At 39.7% G+C, this 24428-nt stretch overlaps 2 protein-coding genes and 1 pseudogene across 2 annotated transcripts; all 3 read right to left on the bottom strand.

Moving 5' to 3' along the window:
- Positions 1-8878: 8878 nt before the first annotated feature.
- Positions 8879-9923, bottom strand: LOC127227626 (olfactory receptor 10A3-like; annotated as a pseudogene).
- An 883-nt stretch (positions 9924-10806) lies between these two features.
- LOC127228172 (olfactory receptor 10A6) lies at positions 10807-11760 on the bottom strand. Its single transcript, XM_051192648.1, has one exon. The coding sequence runs from the start codon at positions 11749-11751 to the stop codon at positions 10807-10809; it is 945 nt and encodes a 314-aa protein (XP_051048605.1). The 5' UTR covers positions 11752-11760.
- Positions 11761-22978: 11218 nt separating this feature from the next.
- Positions 22979-23971, bottom strand: LOC127228127 (olfactory receptor 10A3). Its single transcript, XM_051192601.1, has one exon. The coding sequence runs from the start codon at positions 23969-23971 to the stop codon at positions 22991-22993; it is 981 nt and encodes a 326-aa protein (XP_051048558.1). The 3' UTR covers positions 22979-22990.
- Between the last annotated feature and the right edge of the window lie 457 nt (positions 23972-24428).

Here is a 24428-nt window from a genome sequence, read left to right on the forward strand (position 1 = left end):
AGTCTTTTTCAGCATCTAGTGAGATGATCATATGATTTTTCTTTTTCAGTTGGTTTATATGGTGGATCACATTGATGGATTTTCGTATGCTGGGATGCAGCCTACTTGGTCATGATGGATGATTTCTCTAATGTGCTGTTGTATTTGATTTGGCATTATTTTATTGAGTTTTTTTGCATCAATATTCATGAGGGATATTGGGTAGTTTTCTATCTTAGTTATGTCTTTGTGTGGCTTGGGTACCAAGGTAATTGTTTCCTCCATCCACACCTCTGTATCCATGTTGTGTTAGCTTTCCTTGGTGAGATATTAAAAAATTTCTACTCAACACCATAAATAGAGAACTGATAACAAGCTAAAATAATGGTTCTGCCAAAGTCCAACTTGGTAAATCAATGAGTTTCTTAGGGTTTCTTACTGACCAGGGGTTACTTAGAAGAACAGGAATGACTCAAAAGCAGATGCTGGAGAATGGGTAACAACGATGAAAACTGCAATACTAGAGATTCCTTGAATAATATTTTGCAGGCAACTAACAAATCAGAGAGTCTCCCTCAGCAAGCATTCCTGTTTATATAACCTTAGGGAGGAGTCTTGTGAATCTTGTGAGTTATAGACTTTGTGATCCTTGTAAGTTTCCTTTATTAAAGAACCTTTTTCCAAGATGGAGTATTTCAATCCACAAGAAACACTGATTACTAACTCAATCAATCTCTTCCAAATACAACTGATACAAGTAGTGAGATCTCTTCTTGCTGTGGCGGAAATTGCAAATTTTCATTTCACACCACCTTGGCTGCTGAACTGGAGGCAAACTACCACTTGCTTAGAATAAAACACAGTGAGAATTATAAGCAAAACTTTTCATTGTGCAGGGCTGACCTCTGCATGTTTTACAGATATATATTCTATAAAGTAAGGGAAACAAACCTAAAGGAACAAAGATTGAAAGTATTCTGACATAGGATACCCAGGAACACAAGAAATACTGTTATGAGACATTCAGACAAGCAAGGAATTCAACCAAGCACTCAGAGAAAACATTGAACTCTTTATCAGTGTATAGCAGGGCCCTAGCTAATGCTTAAGGGGTATAGTCTTGACTATAAGTATTTCATAGCTTCTATAGGGTGGGCAACATTGTCCCTGCCCAGGATTTTTCTTTGAAGATTAGCAGATCACACCGAATCAGCAACTGTAGCTTCCAGTTATGACAGTTTTACCTTTAGCCTATACAATGCTCTGACTAAGTGGGTATTAGTGGCAGTCATTTCTCAAAGGCAGATAGTTGCTTCTTCAGGAGAGAGGCAGCAAACAGGCATACAAAAAAAGGGGTTCTACAATTAAAATATTTATTCAAGTATTTAAACCAATTATTTAACTGTGTTAGAAACAAAGTCATGATTTGTTTCTATATAATTCTACATTCTCTGAGTTTAAAGTACTAGTACCCTATTTCATTTGTGTCTTGTAGTAGAGACAGAATGCCTTGACCTTTTTTTTAATCCTATGTAAAAACATTTCCTGAATAAACGTGTTAATAAAAATCATGCTATTTTATTTTAAAAATTGTTAAAAATTTAATTTGTTAGAAATTAATATTTCTTCTCCACATCAATACCTGACAAGGGACAAAGAAAATAGCATAAAAGTCTGTGCCCATTTAAAGAAAGAAATTAAAGAAGATACCAGAAAATGGAAAGATCTATAATGTTCTTGAATAGGTAGGAAAAATATAGTAAAAATGGCAATCTTGCCAAAAGCAATCTACAGATTCAATGCAATCCCCATCAAAATCCCACCACAATTCTTCACTGACCTTGAAAGGATAATAATCAACTTTATATGGAAAAACAAAAGACCCAGGATAGCGAAAACAACCCTGTACAATAAAAGAACTTCAGGAGGCATCACCATCCCTGATTTAAGCTCTAATACAGAGCTAGAGTTCTGAAAACAGCCTGGTATTGGCACGAAAATAGACAGGTAGACCAAAGGAATAGAATTGAAAATCCTGATATTAACCCACACAAATATGAACACCTGATTTTCAACAAAACAGTTAAAAGAATACAATGGGGGAAAGAAAGCATCTTCAACTAATGGTGCTAGCACAATTGGATGATGGTATGTAAGACTGCAGATAGACCCATGTCTATCGCCATGCACAAAGTTCAAATCCAAATGGACCAAAGACCTCAACATAAATCCAGCCACACTGAACCTCTTAGAAGAGAAAGTAGGAGGTACCCTTGAATAAAATGGTACAGGAGGGTGCTTCCTGAACATAATGCCAAGGGGACAGACACTGAGATCAACAATTAATAAATGGGACCTCCTCAAACTTAGAAGCTTCTGAAAGGCAAAGGAAACAGTGGACAAGGCCAAATGGCAGCTCACAGACTGGGAAAAGATTTTCACCAATCCTACATCTGACAAAGGGCTGATCTCCAAAATATACAAAGAACTCAATAAACTAGACAACAAAACACCAAATAACCCTGTTAAAAAATGGGGTACAGAACTGAAGAGAGAATTCTCAATAGAGGAAATCAAAAAGGCTGAAAGACACTTAAGAAAGTGCTCCACATCCTTAGCTATCAGGGAAATGCAAATCAAAACAACTTTGAGATACCATCTTACTCCTGCCAGAATGGCTAAAATTAGAAACACCAATGACTTTATGATGGAGAGGATGTAGAGAAAGGGGAACACTTCTCCACTGCTAATGGGAATGTAAACTCGTAAAGCCATTTTGGAAATCAGTATGGCAGTTCCTCAGGAAAATGGGAATTAGTTTACCACAGGACCTAGCAATCCCCCTCTTAGGCATATGCCCAAGTGATCCACATCCATGCAACATAGACATCTGCTCAACTATTTTCATAGCAGCATTATTTGTAATAGCAAGAACCTGAAGCAATCTAGATGCCCCTCGACTGAAGAATGGATAAAGAAGATGTGGCACATATACACAATGGAATACTACTCTGCAGAAAAAAATATTGGAATCTTGAATTCACAGGCAAGTGGATGGCACTTGAAGAAACCATCCTGAATGAGGTAACCCAGTCACAAAAAGAGGAACATGGTATGTACTCACTCATATATGGATTTTAGACCTAGAGCAAAGAATCACCAGCCTATAATTCACACCACCAGAGGAACTAGGATACAAGCTGTATTCTAAGAGATTCATATAAAGTCCCTCACAGAAGGGAGAAGGGACAAATCCCCCAGCGCATATGGGAAGTGTGTGGGGTGGGGTGCAGTGAATGGAGAGGGAACAAGGAGAAAGTGAAGGGGAGGAGAGGAAAACATGTGCAACTAGGAAGATTGAGTCAGGGTAGGAAGAGAAAGTGTGTGTGAGATAGAGAGAGGGGGAGAGAGAGAGGGAGAGAACATAAAAGAGGGCGCCATTATTGGTTTGAAGAGAAAACTGAACCTAAAGAAAGAGTCCTACAAGACTGCTGCCAACTAACAATTTGAGCTTCTGTGGAAATGCCCTTCCCGGATAGTGAGATCAACAACTAACTTATCTACCATCATGGAGCTCTCATCTAGTACCTGTTGGAAACAGAAGCAAACACCCATAACTAAACACTGAGTCGAAGTAGAATCCAGATGCAGAGGGAGAGGACAAGACCAGGTTGCAGAAACACATAGAGACAGCTGACCTGAACAAGGAGGAGCTAATGGGCCCCCAGACTGATAGCTGGGAATCCAGCATGGGACTGACTCAGACCCCCTGCATATGGGTCTCAGCTAGAAGGACTGAGCAGTCTAAGGGACCTCAGACAGTGGAGCCAGAATGTATCCCTGGTGCACAAAAGGACCTTGCAGACATATCCCCCATGGAGAAATACTCCCTTAACCTAGAGACAGGAGAGAAGTCCTAGTCCCCACTTCAAATGACTTGACAGATTTACATGACCCCACCTGAATGGCATTGCCCTACATGTAGAATTGGGGTGGGGGGATGGGTGGGGAGGGTGATGAGGGTGCATGTGAGGAGGGAGAGAGGGTAAGAGGGAGGGAGGGGAGTAGGGAGGGAGGGGGAACTGGGATCGACATGTAAAATAAAATAAAATAAAAGTCTGTGCCCATAAACATAAAATATTAAGGAGTTTACTCAAAGTAAACACACTGCCAAAGTGACAAAAGGCACTCTCAGAGGTCATAGGTTGCTAAGTAAAAAGTCTACTATCAAAAGTCGGTTACCCCTCAAAGGAAATTGTGGCCAGGGAGGCCTTTAAGACCTTCTCACACAACATATATCCAAGCCAGGACTACTTGGCCTGCACAGTTTTTGGCCTAGGTGTTTGCATGACTCACTGGCCCTTTGTGTGCCTCCTGGAGATTCTGACTAGCACAGGTGGTGCTCAGAGCAGCTGTGGAAGTGGGTCTGAAATGGGGTATTTATAATCCTGCAGGATATAAGGGTTTCATCCCAGTGGCCTGTAAATTCAGCTCCTTGGAACAACAAGATAGTTAGTGATTTAAAAAGAAAAAAGAAAAGAAAAAAGAAAAAAACTTCTTCAGAAATGGTAAACTTGAATTGTGTAATTGTGTTCCACTGAGGAAAATTATATGTGTGGATCCATGAAAAAAGCACTACTTTGCTCCTTCCCAAGAAAAAAACACTTTTTTTTTAACTCTTTCAGCTAAACAAATCATCTCTCTGGAAACAAAAATCACCCTACTGGTGTCCTGAAACTATGTTTCATCTAGATTCTAGGACTCTGTAGTAACCTGCAAGGAGCAACAGCTGTTTTGAAATGGTATGGTGTCTTTGTTGTTTAATTGCTTTGTGGTGCTGGGTGTTAAACCCAGGCCTATGAGCATGCCAACAAGTTCTCTGCATTTAAGCACCATGCTCTGCCTTGTGTTTTGTTTTGCTTTGGAGAAAACTTGTTAGAGCTTACAGTTGCAGAGGGATGAGTCTGTCCTGGAGGAAGCATGGAAGCAAGCCGCTGGCATACTGGCAGGAGCAGGAAGCTGGCTCACATCCTCAACCATGAACACATAGCAAAGGATGAACTGGATGTGGTGGAAGGAGGCTTTTTACTGTTACAGCCTACTCCGAGTGGCACCACCTCAACAACTTCACATCTCCTGACCTTCCCCTCAGTGTCACCATCTGGGGAAAGTATTCAAATAGTGGAAACTGGGGAGCAATTCTCATTTAAATCCATCACACTCTGCTCCCTGGGGAACTTAAATCATAATGCAAAATGAATTTAGTCTGAATTCACAAGTCCCCATAGTCTCTCATAGCCTCCTCATTGTTTAAAAGTCCAAAGTCTCTTCTGAGAGTCAAGGCAGTGTCTTCATTATAAATCCTTCCAAATCAAAAATTATATCATATACATCCATCATATAATGACACAGAACGTACCTTTCCATTCCAAAAGGGAGGAATGAAGCATAGTAAGAAACACTGCATTAAAGAACTGAACCCATCAGGGAAAATGGCAACTCCTATAGCTCCATGCCCAGTGTCAAGGGGCTTAGAAGGCTCAACCACTCCAGCTTTGAATAAAGCTCTCTCTTCAGTTCTACACTTCTTTGTATTCTGGCTCTGTCATCTACAGTATCTTGGAGTTCCCACTGCAACCCAGGTTTCACTTTGTAGCTTCACATAATGGCTCCTCAGGACTTTCATGCAGGGACTCCCCTGACACATGCTTCCTGGCCTCAGTAGTTCTCCAAAACCAGGGAAGAATAATTCACAACTGCTTCACTCTTGAATCCTTCATGCCCCTAAAGCCAGCACCACGTGAATAGCATTATCAACTTCCTTTATGAGCTTTGATGGACCCTATTCCTTGAACCACACTAGCAGCAGCTTTTATTTGCTTTTGCTTCCTTGGCATAGAAGACCTCTTGGGCTTTCTTTCACAAGTTAAAACCTAGGTGGATGGGGTCTTGCCCAGAGGGTACCTTCCATTTTATTCCAGTTCACAGAAGGCTTCATATTAATGGCACTAATCTCTTTTAAATATTTTTCCTTATTTTACATATCAATCCCAATTCCCTCTCCCTCCCAACCTCCCATGTCCTCACAGATCCCACATCCCATCCCCCATCCACTCCTCAAGGAGGGTGAGGCCTTCCATGGGGGATCATCAAAGTCTGTCAAATCGTTTGGAGTAGGGCCTAGGCCCTTTCCCTTGTCTCCACGCTAAGGGAGTATCCCTCCATGGTAAATGGGCTCCTACAGTCTGTTCTTGCACTAGAGACATATCCTGTTTCCATTGTCAGAGGTAACCATACACTTCTCAGGACTCCTAACTGAGATCCACACCTACTCCCAATTTGCTCAGCATATCATATCCCTTTCCTGTTCTGTGAGGGACCATGTATGTATGTCTGTCTTTCTTAGGGTCCTTCTTGGTTCCTAGCTTCTCTGGCAGTGTAGATTGTAGGCTGATGATCCTTTGCTCTATGTCTAAAATCCATATATGAGTGAGTATATACCATATTTGTCTTTTTGTGACTAGGTTACCTCACTCAGCATAATTTCTTCCAATTCCATCCACTTGCCTACAAATTTCAAGATTCCATTGTTTTTTGTTTTTGTTTTTCCTGCTGAGTAGTACTCCCTTGTGTAAATGTACCAATTTTCTTTATCCATTCTTCAGTTGAAGGGCATCTAGATTGCTTCTAGGTTGTCTATTACAAATAATGCTGCTATGAACATAGTTCAACAGATGTCTTTGTTGCAGAATGTGCATCTTTTGGTTATATGCCTAAGAGTGGAATTGCTGGGTCCTGTGGTAGACTGATTTCCATTTTCCTGAGAAGGCACCATACTGATTTCCAAAGTGGCTGTACAAGTTTGCACTCCCACCAGCAGTGGAGGAGTGTTCCCCTTTCTCCACATCCTCTCCAACATAAACTATCATTGGTGGGGTTTTTGTTTGTTTGTTTGTTTGTTTTTTTTTATTTTTTATTTTAGCCATTCTAACAGAAGGAAGATGGTATCTCAGAGGTGCTTTGATTTGCATTTCCCTGATGACTAAGGATATTAAGTACTTTCTTAAGTGTCTTTCGGCCATGTTAGATTCCTGTATTGAGAATTCTTTATTTAGTTCTGTACCCCACTTTTTAATTGGATTATTTGTGTTTTGGTGACTAGCTTCTTGAGTTCTCTGTATATTTTGGAGATTAGCCCTCTGTCAGATGTGGGGTTGGTGAAGATCTTTTCCCATTCTAGCTAGAGCAAAAAGACAACAAAAGGAGATCAAGGGGATACAAATTAGAAAGGAAGAAGTCAAATTTTCACTATTTGTAGACGATGTATTAGTTTGCATAAGTGACCCAAAAACCTCTACCAAGGAACTCCTACAGCTGATAAATACCTTCAGCAAAGTGTCAGGATACAAGATTAACTAACAAAAAAAAAATCAGTATCCCTGCTATATACAGGTGATAAAGGGGCTGAGAAAGAAATTAGAGAAACATCACCCTTTACAATAGCCACAAACAACATAAAATATCTTGGGGTAACACTTACCAAACAAAGTGAAAGACTTGTATAGCAAGAACTTTAAGTCTTTCAAGAAGGAAATTAAAGAAGATATCAGAAAATGGAAAGATATCCCATGCTCATAGAGAGTCAAGATCAACATAGTAAAAATGGCAATCTTGCCAAAAGCAGTCTATAGATTCAATACAATCCCCATCAAACTCTCAGCACAATTCTTCACACACCTTTAAAGGACAATACTCAAATTTATATGGAAAAACAAAGGCTCAGGGTAGCCAAAACAACCCTGTACAATAAAGGAACTTCCAGAGGCATCACCATCCCTGACTTCAAGCTCTACTATAGAGCTATAGTACTGAAAACAGCTTGATACTGCCACAAAAATACACAGGTAGACAAATTGAATTGAATTGAAGACTCTGATATTAACTCACACACCTACGAACACCTGATTCTTGACGAAGAAGCTAAAATTACACAATGGAAAAAAGAAAGCATCTTCAACAAATGGTGCTGGCATAACTGGATGCTGATCTGTCAAAAACTCCAGATAGATCCATATCTATCTCCATGCACAAAACTCAAGTCCAAATGGATCAAAGACCTCAACATGAATCTAGCCATACGGAACCTTATAGAAGAGAAAGTGGGAGGTACCCTTGAACAAATTGGTACAGGAGGCTGCTTCCTGAACATAACTCCAGTAGCACAGACACTAAGATTAACAATTAATAAATGGAACCTCCAGAACTAAGAAGCTTCTGTAATCAAAGGACACAGTCAATAAGTCAAAATGATAGCCCAAAGAAGGGGAAAAGATCTTCACCAACCCCACATCTGAGACAGAGGGATGATTTCCAAAATATATAAAGAACTCAAGAAGCTCATCACCAAAACACCAAATAATCTAATGGCACAACCACTCTTCCAACACGTCTTGGCTGTAACATTAAGCTTCCTAGTGTTACTTTTCTTCCCAAGCTGTATGTTTTGTATTTCTGCCCCACTTGTTATTTTTCATCAAAAACCTCCATCAGCAATATCAATAACAACCATACTAGAGACTCAGTGTTATACTGCATTGATAGTAGTCCATTACTTTTTAATTTTTAGCCTCAGGCAAGTTCTTAAGAAGGTGGTCAGATTCTTTGCCAAAATAGCATCCTGTCTAGTTGCTGTTAAATTCTTTGCTTCCCTTTGAAATTTACTAACCAAACCAAAAAAAAAGTATATATTTCTTGAAAACAAATGACGGAAGCATTAAGAGAGGGATCCCTTTTCCATGATTTACTAATCTATGGTAGAGTTTCTTTGGGTGATTTCCAAAGAATGGCTTCTTGGCAACTCACATGGTATATAAAGACACTTTTCTTTCTCATAATTTCATCACAACCTTTTCATCTCCTTGTTTCTCAGGCTGTAGATAAGTGGATTCAGCAGAGAGATAAGCAATATGTAAGCCAATGACATCAGTTTCTTGGTTTCTGGTTAGGACCTGGATTGGGCTGCAAATAAGTCATGCAAGCTCTGCCATAGAAGAGGGTAACAGATGTGAGATGAGAGGCATGCGTAGAAAAGGCCTTCTGTCTCCTATTAGAGGATGACATCTTTAAGATGGTGAAGAGAATTAGGATGTAAAACAAGAGAATCAACAAGAAGTTGATGAGTTTATCTAATTATTCTTTATCAATAAAAACTCAGGAGTCATCTATTGGAGTAAGAACCTGAATGAATGATCAAAAAAAAAAGGAGGCAGAGAATTGACCAGTGACCTCTTTGCTGTTACTCCATCCAAAGGGGCAGAGACTCTCTCTAGAACCTACTCTACTACTTCCTGCCTCTCTATCTGTCCTCAGTACTCCAAAACCTCTATGATTAGTTTTGATCCATTAGTAGCTAGCTCTCTGCCCTCTGATTCAAAGCAAACTTTATTGTGAGAATATAATCAAGGGCTGGAGGGATAGCTCAGCCATTAAAGGCTAGCCTCACAATGATAAATATAAGAGAATATAATCAAAAATATCACACAACAGGAAGGAAACCATGACAATCAAAATGGTGCCTGTGAAGGCATAGACTTCAAACAGGAACATGTCTGCACATGCAAGCTCCAGCAGTGGAGGAGTCTCACAGAAGAGATGGTAAGTTTCCCTGTGGCCACAGCAGAGGAAACTAAACACCCATGTGGTCTGCAGAGTAGCCATCATGGTACCAAGATCCATGAGAACATCACTAGTGTCATGAAGACCCTTTTGCTCATAATCACTGGGTAGGAAAAATGATAGCAAACTGAGGCGTACAAGCCATAAGTTGTTGATCCCAAGAGATGGCCCTTTAAGCTCTGCTTACAGCAAAATTCAGCCACATTTCTAGCCCAAAGTTCCAAAGTCTTCTCTATTCCTTCAAAAAGCAATATGGTCAAGTTCTTCATGGCAACACCCCACTCTCTGGTACCAACTTCTATATTAGTTTCTTTCTGTGTCTATAATAAAACACAATGATCAAGGCAACTTATAGAAGAGTTTATTTGGGCTTACAGATACAGAGGGATAAGAGTTCATCATGGCAAGTAAGCATGGCAGTAAGCCACAGTCAGGACAGCTGGAAGTAGAGAGCTCACATCCTCAACCACAAGCACAAAGCAAAGAATGCTCTTCATTTATTGAGACAGAGTTTCACTATGAAATTCAGGCTGCCCTCAAACTTATTAAGAGAGTAAGCTAACATTGAACTCCATAGCTTCCTGCCATGACTGTCCATGTGTTTGGATTACAAGTATACAGCACCTCACAATAATGGTTAAAATATACATGCACAGTAGGCCTCATTCCATCAGTTGTCATTTCAGGAATCTGCCATATAATACATAGTAAGATCACCGAACATATGAACATTTGGGACACATTTATTGAAGTATTGTCTTCATAGCAACACTCTACAATTACATGTATATATCAACAGTACAGAAATAAATCAATAAACTGTTACATTATATTTTATGGAAACATGTAGCCCTTGGAAACAATGAACCTCAGATTTTAAGAGTGATGACCTGATTATGTTTTAAACTACGGAATAAAGAATTATAAATTTTTAAATTAATTGTTTTTGAAATAAAGAATTAAAATTTTATATGACATTTTCAGACCTATATTATAAAAACATATTAAAAAATAAAAAGAATTTTTAAAATAAGGAGTTGTTTTAGAAAGAAAGAATTAAACATATTCCCACCAAGAAATGTAGTGTTTTCATCTTAATTCATACACAGTTCAATTATGATCTATCTGAGTATCACATGACTTCTTGGAAAATCAGGTTGTGTTTAAAACCCCTTTTCTTTCCCATAATTTCATCACAGCCCTTTTCATCTCCTTGTTTCTCAGGCTGTAGATAAGTGGATTCAGTAGAGGGGTAAGCAGAGAGTAAGCCAGTGACATCAGTTTCTTGGTATCTGGTGAGTACCTGGATTTGGGCTGCAAATAGGTCATACTAGCTGTGCCGTAGAAAAGGGTGACAGATGTGAGATGAGAGGCACATGTAGAAAAGGCCTTCTGCCTCCCTGTAGTGGATGGCATCTTTAGAATGGTGAAGAGAATTCGGATATAAGACAAGAGAATCAGCAGGAAGGGCGTCAAAATGATCAGAATAGTACCTGTGAAAGCATAGATCTCAAAGAAAAAAATGTCAGCACATGCAAGCTCCAGCACTGCTGGAGTTTCACAGGAGATGTGATTAATTTCGTTAGAGCCACAGTAGGGAAAACTAAACACCCATGTGGTCTGCAGAGTAGTCATCATGGTTCCTGAGAGCCATGAGCACATCACTAATTTCATAAAAACTCTTTTTCTCATAATTACTGGGTAGGACAGAGGATGGCAGATTGCAGCAAATCGGTCATAAGCCATTGCCCCCAGGAGAAAACACTCAGTCCCACCAAAGAGAAGAATGAAATACATCTGTGCAAAACAACCCCCCAAGGAAATGGTCGCTTTCTCAGTGGTCAGGACCACCAGCATTTCAGGCATAACGGCTGTGCTGAATCCAGTTTCCACTACTGACAAGTTCTGCAGGAACAGATACATGGGGATGTGCAGACTCTGGTCCAGGAAGATGACAGACATAATGAGGGCATTTCCCATCAAAGTCACCAAATAAATAACCAAGAAAGCCCCAAACATCCGTCCTTGTAGCTCAGGATAGTTAGAAAATCCCAAGAGGATGAACTCAGCCACAAAGCTGTCATTCTGCCCCCTCATTGTTGTAGTGGAGCCTTGGGTCATTTTAGAAACATAGTGTGTGTTCCACCTGTTGTCTAAATGCAGACTGGAGGTTTGCCCTCTTTGATTTCATTTCCTCCTGTGGCCTAGCCTAAATATTATCCTACCCAGACAGCACAGTTCATCTATGTGCAATAAGGGAAGCTGCACCTGTTTTGGATCTCTGCTGGCCTGTTTTTATTTCTTTTATATAAATGTAATTTTTTTTCAGAAGTTCATATTGAACACTATTACAGTCCAGGCCTTCTAAATAGTTAATTTTAATTAAAGTTAAGTACTAATTATGAAAAAAAGAAACATAGTGTGTAAAAATAAAATCACAGTTCCAGCTCCAGCTTCCATTCACCTGAGGAATTCTAACAGAGAATTACAGAAGACTGTCTTCACAAAATTTTTCAACTCTGGCAAACTCTTAGATTGATGAATCTTTTATACATAAAAGGGGAAGATAAAGATTATGGCTTAGAAATCTAGTCTTAAAATCATAAAACGCTATCAAATTCTTTTGAAGGTTGTACTCTGTATACTGTGAATTAAATCACAGCCCTAAATTAAATACAAATAATTTATAATTCTATTTCTGGCCTCATTCTATTGTTAGAGATATATCTTTTACTTAGCTGTATTAAATATAAACGTTTAAAACATGGAAGATAACATGTAGAAAATATAGAATAATCATTCAGTTATAACAGTGTTATACACATTTGTTTGAGATATTCACTGCATTTAAAATTAAAGTAGTTTTGACAGGTCATGGTCAACATTCCCCACAGAAACTCATAGTAGGATTGTATATTAAATTTATCTATACTAGGTGACACTAACATGTTTGAATGAGTTTCAAGCTTACTAGTTTTCACCTAGATTGAAAGTGATCAACTCTCTTAGAATTTACCTAAGTGTGATTTTTTAGGACTAAATGCTAGGGTCCCTCCTTATGATTATGATAACAAAAGGAAAACTCCATCTGGGGGTCATTATGAAACTTTTACTCTCTACTCTGCTTTATCTCTTGTCCCTCTACCTAACTTCCTCTACATGAAAAAGTTCATGAGACCATTAAGTAATTACTCATCAAGCCCTGACCAAGTAGCTACCATTTTCCAGGCATTGTACAGTCACAACTGTTCTGTTAGCTTCTAAAATTCAGTAAGGGTTAAGGGCACTGCATAAAACAGTCATGAGTCTCTACAAGCATCACACACACACACACACACACACACACACACACACACACACACCTCAGGGCTCTAACTCTTTTCTCTACCTCTGTTTCCTCTTATTGCCAACTGACAAATCCTACCCACCCCCCAAAAAAAACAACCAAAAAAATCCTACCCCATACAAGAACACAACTATGGAGAAAAAATACTTTTGTTGTCTTCTTGCATATATGTATAATGCCTGCAACAGACCCTGGAACACAAAGAATATTAAGACAATATTTCTAGAATAAAAGAAAGTGGGACAATTTAGGCACTATCTTCAATGAAAAGTGTCTAAAAGAAATGGGAAGCCAATCATAACAGAGTGAGGAAAATTGAGAAGTAATAAGGTATGGCTTGGGAAATTAAATGAGAGAACCCTTTTGTTCTCTCAAGAAAGGATAATAATGATAACCACAAGTTGTCATGATAGAAGGATTATGAGGGTAAGAGAAGACAGAGAGAAGGGTGAAAACTGACTGATGTGCTCAACTCAGAAGGTCCTGGGATGGTGCCACAGGGTTATAATGGAGCCTTCTGCTCTCTGTGTGACCTTCTGAAATACACAGGATGTTGACCAAGGGAGATGAGGAAGCCAGGATCACAGAAAGACACATCCATTTGAAGATATATAACATGACCTTCAGTGTAGATCTGTAGGACATTAGCAAAGAGTAGAAGACAAGTTCATTTATTCTTGAATTGGCCTGTGGTCATAGATTCAAGCCAATTGCCTATATCAAAATCAATACTTACACATATTTTGACTGTCAGAAAAAAAACTTCTAAAATTGGTGATGTGGCTGAGGTGATAGCTCTGTTGGTAATGTGGGTAATGTGCTTGCTCTGCAAGCTTGAGGACCCGAGATTCAATCACTAGAATCCACACAAAAAGTCTGGCATTGTGGTGTACAGTTATAATTCCAATTCTGATCAAGTGGAGTTAGAAAGTTCTCTGGGACTCACTGGCCAATCAGTAAGCCCCAAGACTCACTAGTAGACCTTGTATCAAAAAACAAGTTCCTGAGGCACACACAGCATTGAGCTCTATCCCCCACATGCATGAAAGCACACAGGGGAATATGCACATTGTGTATACACACACACACACACACACACACACACACACACACACACACCAGCCCCTGCAACAGGTAATATAGACACTGAGAAAATTCAAAATTCATGGGTACTAAATCCTAAATGTTTAAAAGTGATTGGTTATGAGTTTTTTAAAAAATATTACTTTATTTTTAAACCCTTCATTAGACATGTACACCAGAATAATACTGTCTTTAGTAGCATGATAGAATGGCTACAGTAGATATTTCAATAGAGCTAGCAAAGATTTTGGGATGTCCCCAGCAAAAAAGAAAAGATAAATGTCTGATATGACATAAACACCAACAGTTCTGACATGATCATTATACAAATTTTACAAGTACTGACTCTGTTCGTCTTAAGTCTGTGAAATTACTATGAGAAAATGAAAAAAAAAACTGTTGTAAGAGGTAAGATGAGGTGACCACAAATGCTTCCCCATTTTTTGAACACTTTTATTTAGAACATTATTCTAAATAACTCTAGCAGGTGGTATTAGGTGGTCTCTCTTTTCTTTAAGCTTCACCTTGTACGTGAAGAAAGGTAAGAGTTGGACTCACTGACCTTGTACACCAGTCTGAACCTTCTAGGATTTGATGGTTAATGCATATGAAATACTTATTTCTGAAATCATTGTCTGCTCTCTTCTGGAAGGAAGGAAAGAAGGAAGGAAGGAAGGAAGGAAGGAAGGAAGGAAGGAAGGAAGGACTAGCAGGGCTCAAACAAAAACATCTCTTGATCCAGATTACTCAGCCACACCTAGTGACTCCTGAGCACTGAGATACCTCTTCTTCATACATCTCCAGCCACCAGTGACAAGAATTGAGAAGGAAATCCTCTAACAAACACAGCAACACAAGCAGAGGCTGTGGTTTCTTCCTTCATGACTGTCTCTAGGATTTTCATACTATATTATCAGTATTTTTAACACTGATCAAAAGTCACTTACTCATAATATGATTTAGTGACTCAATGCTGTTTTATAACATTACATAGTAGGGAGTCACATGCCTTAGTTAATCTTTCCCTGAAGAACTTGGAATCATTGTATATAGATTTCCCCTTTGATATTGTGACTCAAGAGACTATAACTTGGTCTCCCAGGTGAGAAAACTCAAGAAAATAAGCTTAGTACTTACTCTTAAAAAGTCCATGGGGAATAAACAACTCATATATAGGAGACTTTATTTCACGATGACATCTCCCAATAGGAACTGATAATCAGAGGCTAAATGAAAAGGCATAACATGAAAGAAGGGAGGGGGTGAAGATGTGGCCTAGAGAGATGGGGTTTGGTTGGACAGAATGCAGTCTATACCATGGTGGAAAGCAAGGCAGGTGGATATAAGACTCTGTGTAGGAAGCCTGCATGTCCCCACAACCAGATCTTTCACTCAATCTAGAAGATAACAGAATCACTGAAATATATATATATATCATTACAATTGAACTCAGACATGAATACTTGACTGGCTTGACTGGCTTTGAGCTGAACTTCTCTGCTTCTGCCACTTTCTCTGTAAAAGGGAAATACTATTAATCTCATAGTGCATATATAAACCAGGAACTCAAGATTCTGACTATGCTGGCTAGAGCAGTAGGATACCATTCACAACTCTGTATGAGAATATAGAGTTAGTTAAATAAGTCTATAAAAGTGGGGCCTTGCTAGAAGTACATGAAGGTTCTCCTTTTCTGCTTCTGATTTTTGGAGGAGTTCTTGTAAGGAGTACGGTTTTTTCTCCTGCCGCCACTGGTCTTGTCCCGCCACCATGCCAGCCCCAATTAACACACAGAGACTCTATATTTGATATAATCTTGTTGGCCAGTTACTAGTTTCTTATCGGCTAGCTCTATTCTTAATTATTAACCCATTTCTATGTATTTTTACGTGGTCTTACCGAGAGCGGAGGAATGGCGGTTCTGTTCTCTCCAGGCTCTCCATCTTGACCCTCCTTACCACTTTCTATTTCCTCCTTGTCTCCTAGTCCCTCCTATCTTCATTTCCTATTGGCCAACAGTACTTTATTCATTAACCAGTATGAGAAACATATATACATAATGACATCTCCCATCAGGTTCTCTTTCCAAGTAAGCTTCTCTTGCTATATCAATGAGACTGTGTATAACAGAGATGAGTTCTCTCTGTTCTGTGCAAATGTAAAATGGACCACTCCAAGGACACACATACACACACGCACACACACACACATACACACTCCTAAATCGATCACAGATGACATGTCCAAGCTACATGCCTCAGGGACAGGAAGTAGCCAAACATAAACTTCCATTATTTCTACCCCAGAATATCTGTTGAGATCAAGTTAATCTGCTCTAAATTGCTCCATTTTGTATAAAACAAAGGATTTTCAAACTTCTCCTTGCCTTTAGAGAACTTTATCCCTATGAATTTTGATCAATATTCCATTTTACAAACATCATTTGGCTCCATTTTGAGTACATAAGTGAATGACACCATCTATCCAGTACCAGCCACACAGCACAGACTGATAAATGATATTTCTGAGAGTAGGTACAATAACAATCTATAAATTTATTTAGGGGAATTGACACTGTAGAACTACATGAGTATATTAAGATCATATCAAGAAAACAGTCCCAACAGATATCAGAAGTACAAGACTGAGAATTGGGTATAATTTCCTCACCCCATGAGATGAACAGTTAAAACTATGATGGAGGTGGTCCCTACTATCCTGTCATCAGATAGACCCCACTGGCAAAGAACTCACAACTGTTCAGCTCAGCCTGTGCTGTTGCAGAAATCTACATTGTAACATGAATAATAAAAATCCAAAGACAGATATTGAAGTTAATGCTGAAGATCAGAAAAGCAAAACAGTTACCCACTAGCTCTTACCTATATCTCAGACTTAAAAGGCTATCCTGTCCTCAGAATATATCCATAGACTGCACTGTTCCCCACACAGTATCAGTCTCTACCAAACCTCAGACTTCCCTCAGTTCCTGTCTCCTCTTGCCTTATATTCCTCCCTAGTGCTGAGATTAAAGGTATGGGATACCAAGTGCTGAGTTCACCTTTGTGTGATATATGTTCCTCTTTTATACTGGATCAATTTTATGTAGCTCAGGGTAGCCATGAACTAACAGATATCTGTCTTCCTCTGCCTCCTGTGTGCTGAGATTAAAGGTGTGTACCAGCACTGCCTGGCCTCTGTAGCTGTGGCTAGCTTTGCACTCTGGTCTTCCGGCAAGCTCTATTTGTTAGATCATAAACCAAATATCATACTATTCAACTGCTGTATGCCAATCATCCTGTTTGCTCCTGCGGACCCAACATCCAGCCACCCACCCATTCCCATTCTGATCCTGCTCTTCTGATTACCCCTCTGTACCTGAACTCAATTCCATAACTCCCTCTTAAACCTGTTATGCATAGGACCTCTGCTACTTCCTTAGGTCCTTATCTACAGCTGTTCTAGTCTTTATCTTATCAACAAAGGCTCTACTTGGGTTTCCTTCCACCTACTTCTGAAACTTTTTGAACTCTGCCATGACCTCAGAACCCTTTGAAGCCATTCTACAATTTACCTATATACAAATATTTAAATATGTATACTGTATGCAATGTGATGTGTGATCTCTGCACATTCCAGAAACTTAGGAACTATATGGTAGCACTATTCCATGAGAACTGCATCATATCAAAAACTCAAAACAAAAAAGAAAGAAAGGAAGGAAGGAAGGAAGGAAAAAAGGAAGGAAGAAAAGAATAACTAAACTCATAGGACAAAAAGCAAAAGCTAAGCATAGGATGAGAACCCTTGCCCTAATTTTAGTTAAAAAAAAAAAAAAACTAACATGTGCTGGTTTTTAGAACAGGGATGAGCTTAGAAGGAACTGTTCCAAGAAATGGGAATGAAAATGAAAGTGCAGAGAATTTGGAGAAGTGGTTTGTATTTAGTTAATGTATTTCCTGCTACAATTCTTTTGTGATAAATAAAAACAACGCATGTGAGCCAGAAAATAAAGTTTGAATGTTTTTAATGGGAAGGGCATGGAAAAGACACCTGCATTCTAGAAGCAAAAGGTTCCCAAATCCTAGGTCATCCTGTGCTTCACAATAAAAATCCATCTGCAAAATGTACAACAAACAAAAAGGAAAGAGATAGAGATTGGTCCTCCTGGAAACATCACAAAAAAAAAAAAAGAATAGGAAACTAGAATATAAACTTCATATTTTTTGGTAAGGGGAATCATCAAAGTCTGTCATATCAATTGGAGCAGGGACTAGGCCCTCCCCCTTGTGTCTAGGCTGAGAGAGTATACCTCTATGTGGAATGGTCTCCCAAAGTTCATTTATACACTATGGATAAATACTGATCCACTACAAGAGGTCCCATAGATTGCCCAAGCCTCCTAACACCCACATTCATGGGGTCTGGGTCAGTCCTATAATAGTTTCTCAGCTATCAGTCTAGGATCCAAGAGCTCCCCCTTGTTCAGGTCAGCTTTTCTGTGAGTTTCTCCAGCCTGGTCTTGACCCCTTTGCTCATCACTCCTCCCTCTCTGCAACTGAATTCCAGGAGTTTGGTTCAGTGTTTAGCTGTGGTTGTCTGCTTCTGCTTCCATCAGCTACTGGATGAAGGCTTTAGGATGGCATATAATATAGTCATCAATCTCATTATCCTGGAAGGGCATTTAAGGTAGCCTTTCCACTATTGCTTAGATTGTTATTTGGGGTCATCCTTGTAGGTCTCTGGATATTTTCCTAGTGCCAGATTTCTCTTAATGGCTATAGTGGCTCCCTCTATCATGATATCTCATTTCTTGCTCTCCTCTATTCTTCACCTGACTCAATATGCCTGCTCCTTCATGTTCTCCTCTCCCTCCTCTTCTCCCCTTCTCTTTTTCTAACTCCCTCTCCCCTCCCCCACCTGCTCCCAATTTGCTAAAGAGATCTTGTCCCTTTCCCCTTCTGTGAGGGACCATGTATGTCTCTCTATGGTCCTCCTTGTATCCTAACTTCTCTGGCAGTGGGGATTGTAGGCTGGTAATCCTTTGCTCTACACAAAGTATATACCATATGACTGGATTACCTCACTCAGGATGGTTTCTTCCAGTTCCATCCATTTGCCTGCGAATTTCAAGATTCCATTTTTCCCCCCACTGAGTAGTACTCCATTGTGTACATGTACCACATATTCTCCACCCATTCTTCAGTTGAGGAACATCTAGGTTGCTTCCAGGTTCTATTAGAAATAATGCTGCTATGAACATAGTTGAACAGATGCCCTTGTTGTGTGAATATTCATCTTTTGAGTATATGCCTAAGAGTGAGTGGAATTGTTGGATCTTGTGGTATACTGATTCCCATTTTCCCAAGGAACTTCTATACTAATTTCCAAGGTAGCTGTACAAGTTTGCATTCCCACCAGCAGTGGAGGAGTTAAACTTCATATTCTAAAACCACGGTATAATTTATGATATAGGAGAGATTCAATGAGGTCAAAGAAAGTGGGTAGAGTGAGGTGAGAAGAGATACATCAGGGTCAACGGAGAGCCTTGGTCTCCAAGACAGGTTCTCAAAATGTTATTCCTCTATCATCAGCATCAGAATCTCAGAGGGCATGTAGAGGAGTGCATTACTAGACCTCACAACAGAGTTACCACATTCACACCTCCATAGTGTGACACAAATACAGATGATTTACTATTAGTCTGGGAAAATCTCAGAAGTGAAAAAAAAAATAAGCTTTTCTCACATATAGATTAAAGGCACTGGAAAGACAGGAAGTACAAGGTCACTCTGACCTTTCTGTTGACCCTCAAATAAAGAGATGGAATCTATATGGGAAATACGTAGCATCCTTTTCCTCAAACATGAAACACTGACATTATGGAGATTCCACAAACATCCCGTTAAGCATTCATTCTGTAACAACTTCCCATATAGGCTGTTTCCTATATCCTTATCCTTACCCCTGAAATCCATCTTGTGTCAATTTAATTCTCAGGTCTGGGAAGTCCCTGTGAGTATGCCAACAGGGCCTTCTACTCCTTCATCTCATGCACACTAAACCATTGTAGTGCCATGCCCTGGAGGACAAAAGCTGTGATCCTCTTGTTCCAGCAAGAAGAACTGCATGGGAAGTTGATAATAAAGCTTTCCCTTGGCCTGTTATGACAGAAGAGAGAGAGAGTGGGTGTGCATGACCACAGATCACTCAACTCTACTGTGTTTTCAGAAAAGTCTGAGTAAGACCTTTTGTTCTGTGAGCTCCAGTGTTCCAACAACAGAAGAGCAGAGGAGGAAAACACCTCATCTTCAGTCTGAAGATGTAATCTGTATCACAGAGCAGCAAGATTCAAGCTTCAAAGTGTGCGCATGCCACTTGAGTGCTTAGTGAAATTCAGATTGGAGTCATGAAATGTGCCTGGCTCAACACATAGTGGAGAGTTTGTGAGGAATGTTTCTGTATATCCTGAATCATTCCTGCTGACAAGGAACAAATGGGCCTTTTCTCCAAACAAACATCACAGATAAATGTCAAGAGAAAAGATGGATGTTGACCTGAAGAGACTGTACATTGCAGTTATTAAAATACTAGATGATGGAAAGAAAAAGAAAACTAAATGATGCATAAAGAATATTTAAGAAAACAACTGAGAGCAGATATAGCTGTCATCAAAAGAAGTATGCGTTTTCATGTGTGTGTGCACATACAAGCCTTGCATACAAGTTTGTCTGTGAGTGTGTATGTGTGTGTGTGTATGTGTGTGTGTGTATGCACATGGTACCACTTGCACACTTGGAAGGCAGGTATGAACAGATAACACACTGGAAAGAGGAAATGGGACATGAGGTCTAACTTGGTGGTCTTGATTACTCTCGGGAACAAAAAACATATAAAATGGCAAATGCTTTATGAGTTGTCCGTGTTTCCAATGTGATAGTCTAGGAGACACCCACAGGATTACCACAACCCAGCCTAGGATACAGGAAACAGAGCCAGCTTGGGATAAGCCAGTCAAAGAAGGTTAATCATGGCAGGCCTCCAGCTTCCTTGGCTCCTTCGCAGCAGGTGCTGTGTCTGAGTGTGCCTTTGTGATCATGGTAGGTCATGGGAAAGGTGGTTCTTAAGAGTAGAAACCATTAACATCACTAGGAGAGAACCTCGGGGCAGATACTGCAAAACAGTGCCAGGAGCCCAAACAAAAATGTGACCAAAACCTCTTGTGCTCAAGCAGGCTCTAGGAAGTGGAATGTGGATCTTGTAAACTGTCCTGGACATTAGTCCTGTCCTTGCTGCCCCTGCCACTGTCCTTTCCAGCCAGATTCTCCTGCAGACGATGTTGAGAACCAGCAGTCTGCTGACACCGCCCCTGATGATGGGCAGGATGCTCATGGCAATGTCTTCTCTATGTCATGGCTTACCTGGCTGTTTAAGTTTTACCTGGCTGCCAGGGGACTCAGTTACGCATGTGCAAATTTCCCTTTTAAAGCAAGTGCACCAAGCATGCCTCGCTCTCTTGCTCCTTCTTTTTCTCTCTCTCTTGCTCTTTCTCTTTCTCTCTCCCTTGCTCTCTTTCTCTCCTCTCTCTCTCTCCCCTGCTTTCAGTTGATCACCAACTATCCCCCTTTCTCTCCTCTATCAATAAACTCCATGTGGGCTTGAGTCTCGTATTTGTGTTTCATAGGCAATAGCTGCAACAAAAGAACAACAGACAAACCTCTTCAGAACCAAGGAGTGTGCTTCCCTGAACCTTCCAGTGGCTCTCCTTGAAGCCCAGAACCACATGTCTACTTTTCCTCACAAAAGCTGCCATCTCAGCTCATTCATCATTTAAGAGACATGCCACTTCACAGGGTTTGCATCTTTCCATATGCATAGTTAGCTGGGTTCTACCTCACCAAACTGGAAAGTGAGGGTGTCAGATGAAAAGCTGAAAGGCAGCCTAGTTGTTCTTTCTGCCATACAGGGATATACACTTGACACTGAAGTTCTAAGTCCTGGCTTGTTAAACCTGGTCTATCAAGCTGAGGCATTGGTATGAGCATTTTTCAATCAGTATGTCCATGGGGCATATCATCAGGGTCCTCCACAGTTTTGGTGAGGACATGACCCACAGTATCTTCTTCTTTAATCTCAGGATTGTAAGAGAGCTAGGACCAAGAAAGGCTCTGGTAGGAGTAATGTTTTATCTGGTAATCTGGAATGCAGAGGAGGTGGCAGTCTTGCATGATCATCAGGTCATCTGGCCTAGCATGGCAGATGCTCATATTTTTGGTATATAGGAATCCTATCAGCCTGTGGGAAACCAACCAGGAGCCATGGAGCTCAAGCCACCCAAAACCAACACTAACACCAGGACTAAACTAAACACTAAAACAGCCAGGACCTCCAAATAGACCTTTTCCAAAAAAAACAAAAAAAAAGCTCTCACTATGTTCCATTTATAATCATATGTAAAACCTGTGGCCTCCACATGTACAATGGCATGACCCCATGCCTACATGCACATAAATAATAAACACGTACAATTTTAATTTTTTAAATATGTAAGGACAATATGATTCATTCCATCAGCCACTATTTGAAGAATCTATCACATAAAAATAAAACCACCAAGCATATGAACATAAAGAACTAGATGTTTATTGAAAAATTGCAAAACTCTAGCAATGATCTGTATGTCAATAATAGGAAGTGGACCAATAAACTGTGTGCCATATGTTACAGAAGCATATACATCTTAAAAACAATTAACTAAAGTATTAAAAAGAAGGATTGTGTGATGTGTTTTCAAGTATGGAGATATCAAAAAAAGAAGACATTATCTAACCAGAAATTGTACTCTATTTTTACACCTTCAAAATCCATATAGAGTTCAATAGTGTGAGAGAAAAGCAAATCAACAAATCAAGCTGTGTGTAAAGCCACTTTTCTTCGCCACAATTTCACCACGGCCCTTTTCATCTCCTTGTTTCTCAGGCTGTAGATAAGTGGATTCAGCAAGGGGGTAAGCAGTGTGTATGCCAATGACATCAGTTTCTTGGTGTCTGGCGAGTACCTAGATTTGGGCTGTAGATAAGTTATACTGGCAGTGCCATAGAAGAGAGTGACAGATGTGAGATGAGAGGCACATGTGGAAAAGGCTTTCTGTCTTCCTGTAGAGGATGGCATCTTCAGGATGGCGAAGAGAATTCGAGTATAAGACAAGAGTATCAACAGGAAGGGGACCATGACAATCAAAATGGTGCCTGTGAAGGCATAGACTTCAAACAGGAACGTGTCTGCACATGCAAGCTCCAGCACTGGAGGAGTCTCACAGAACAGATGGTTAATTTCCCTGTGGCCACAGTAGGGGAAACTGAACACCCATGTGGTCTGCACAGAAGCTACCATGATCCCCGATATCATTGAGAATATCACTAGTTTCATGAAGACCCTTTGGTTCATTATCACTGGGTAGGACAGAGGATGGCAGATCGCAGCAAATCGATCATAAGCCATTGCCCCCAGGAGAAAACACTCAGTTCCACCAAAGAGAAGAATGAAATACATCTGTGCAAAACAGCCCTCAAAGGAAATGGTTGCTTTCTCAGTGGTCAGGACCACGAGCATTTCAGGCGTAATGGCTGCACTGAAACTCATTTCTACCATGGATAAATTCTGCAGAAACAGGTACATGGGGATGTGCAGGCTCTGATCCAGGAAAATTATGATGATAATGAGGGCATTTCCTATAAGAGTCACCAGATAAATAACCAAGAAAACCCCAAACACACACCCTTGGAGTTCAGGAAAGGCAGAAAATCCCAAGAGGATGAACTCAGCCACAGAGCTGTCATTCTGCCCCCTTGTTGTACTAGTTGAGCCATATATTGTTCTTAGGGTCATAAAATGTAGGGAAGAAATCATGATCTCAGCTCCAGCCTGCATTCACCCCGAAAGTCTGCCAGACTATAAAAAAGAGACTGTCCCCATTGTCAATTTGGATAGTTGCTGTATGCTTACAATAATCAATCATTCAAATGTAAAAAAAGAAATAAAAGGTTATGGTTTAAAAATGTATTCTGAAACATATAAAATATTGCCAGTTTTCTATTGCAAGTTATACAGTAGTGTCAAAACTAAATATAATTTAAAGTAAACATAAATTACATGATTCTAGTTGTTTCCTCAGTAGGTATTATTTATTTTACTTAAACATACATGGATATAAAATTCAGGCACTGAAAACTACAACATAAAAAATCAAATAGATTTTAAAAGTTAGCCACAAAAATGTTTATAACATGATATTCATATTATGTGTGTATATATATATATATATATAATTTTCTTATTTTACATA

Source organism: Phodopus roborovskii, unplaced genomic scaffold (genome assembly GCF_943737965.1).
Source record: "Phodopus roborovskii unplaced genomic scaffold, PHOROB, whole genome shotgun sequence".
Taxonomy (NCBI): domain Eukaryota; kingdom Metazoa; phylum Chordata; class Mammalia; order Rodentia; family Cricetidae; genus Phodopus; species Phodopus roborovskii.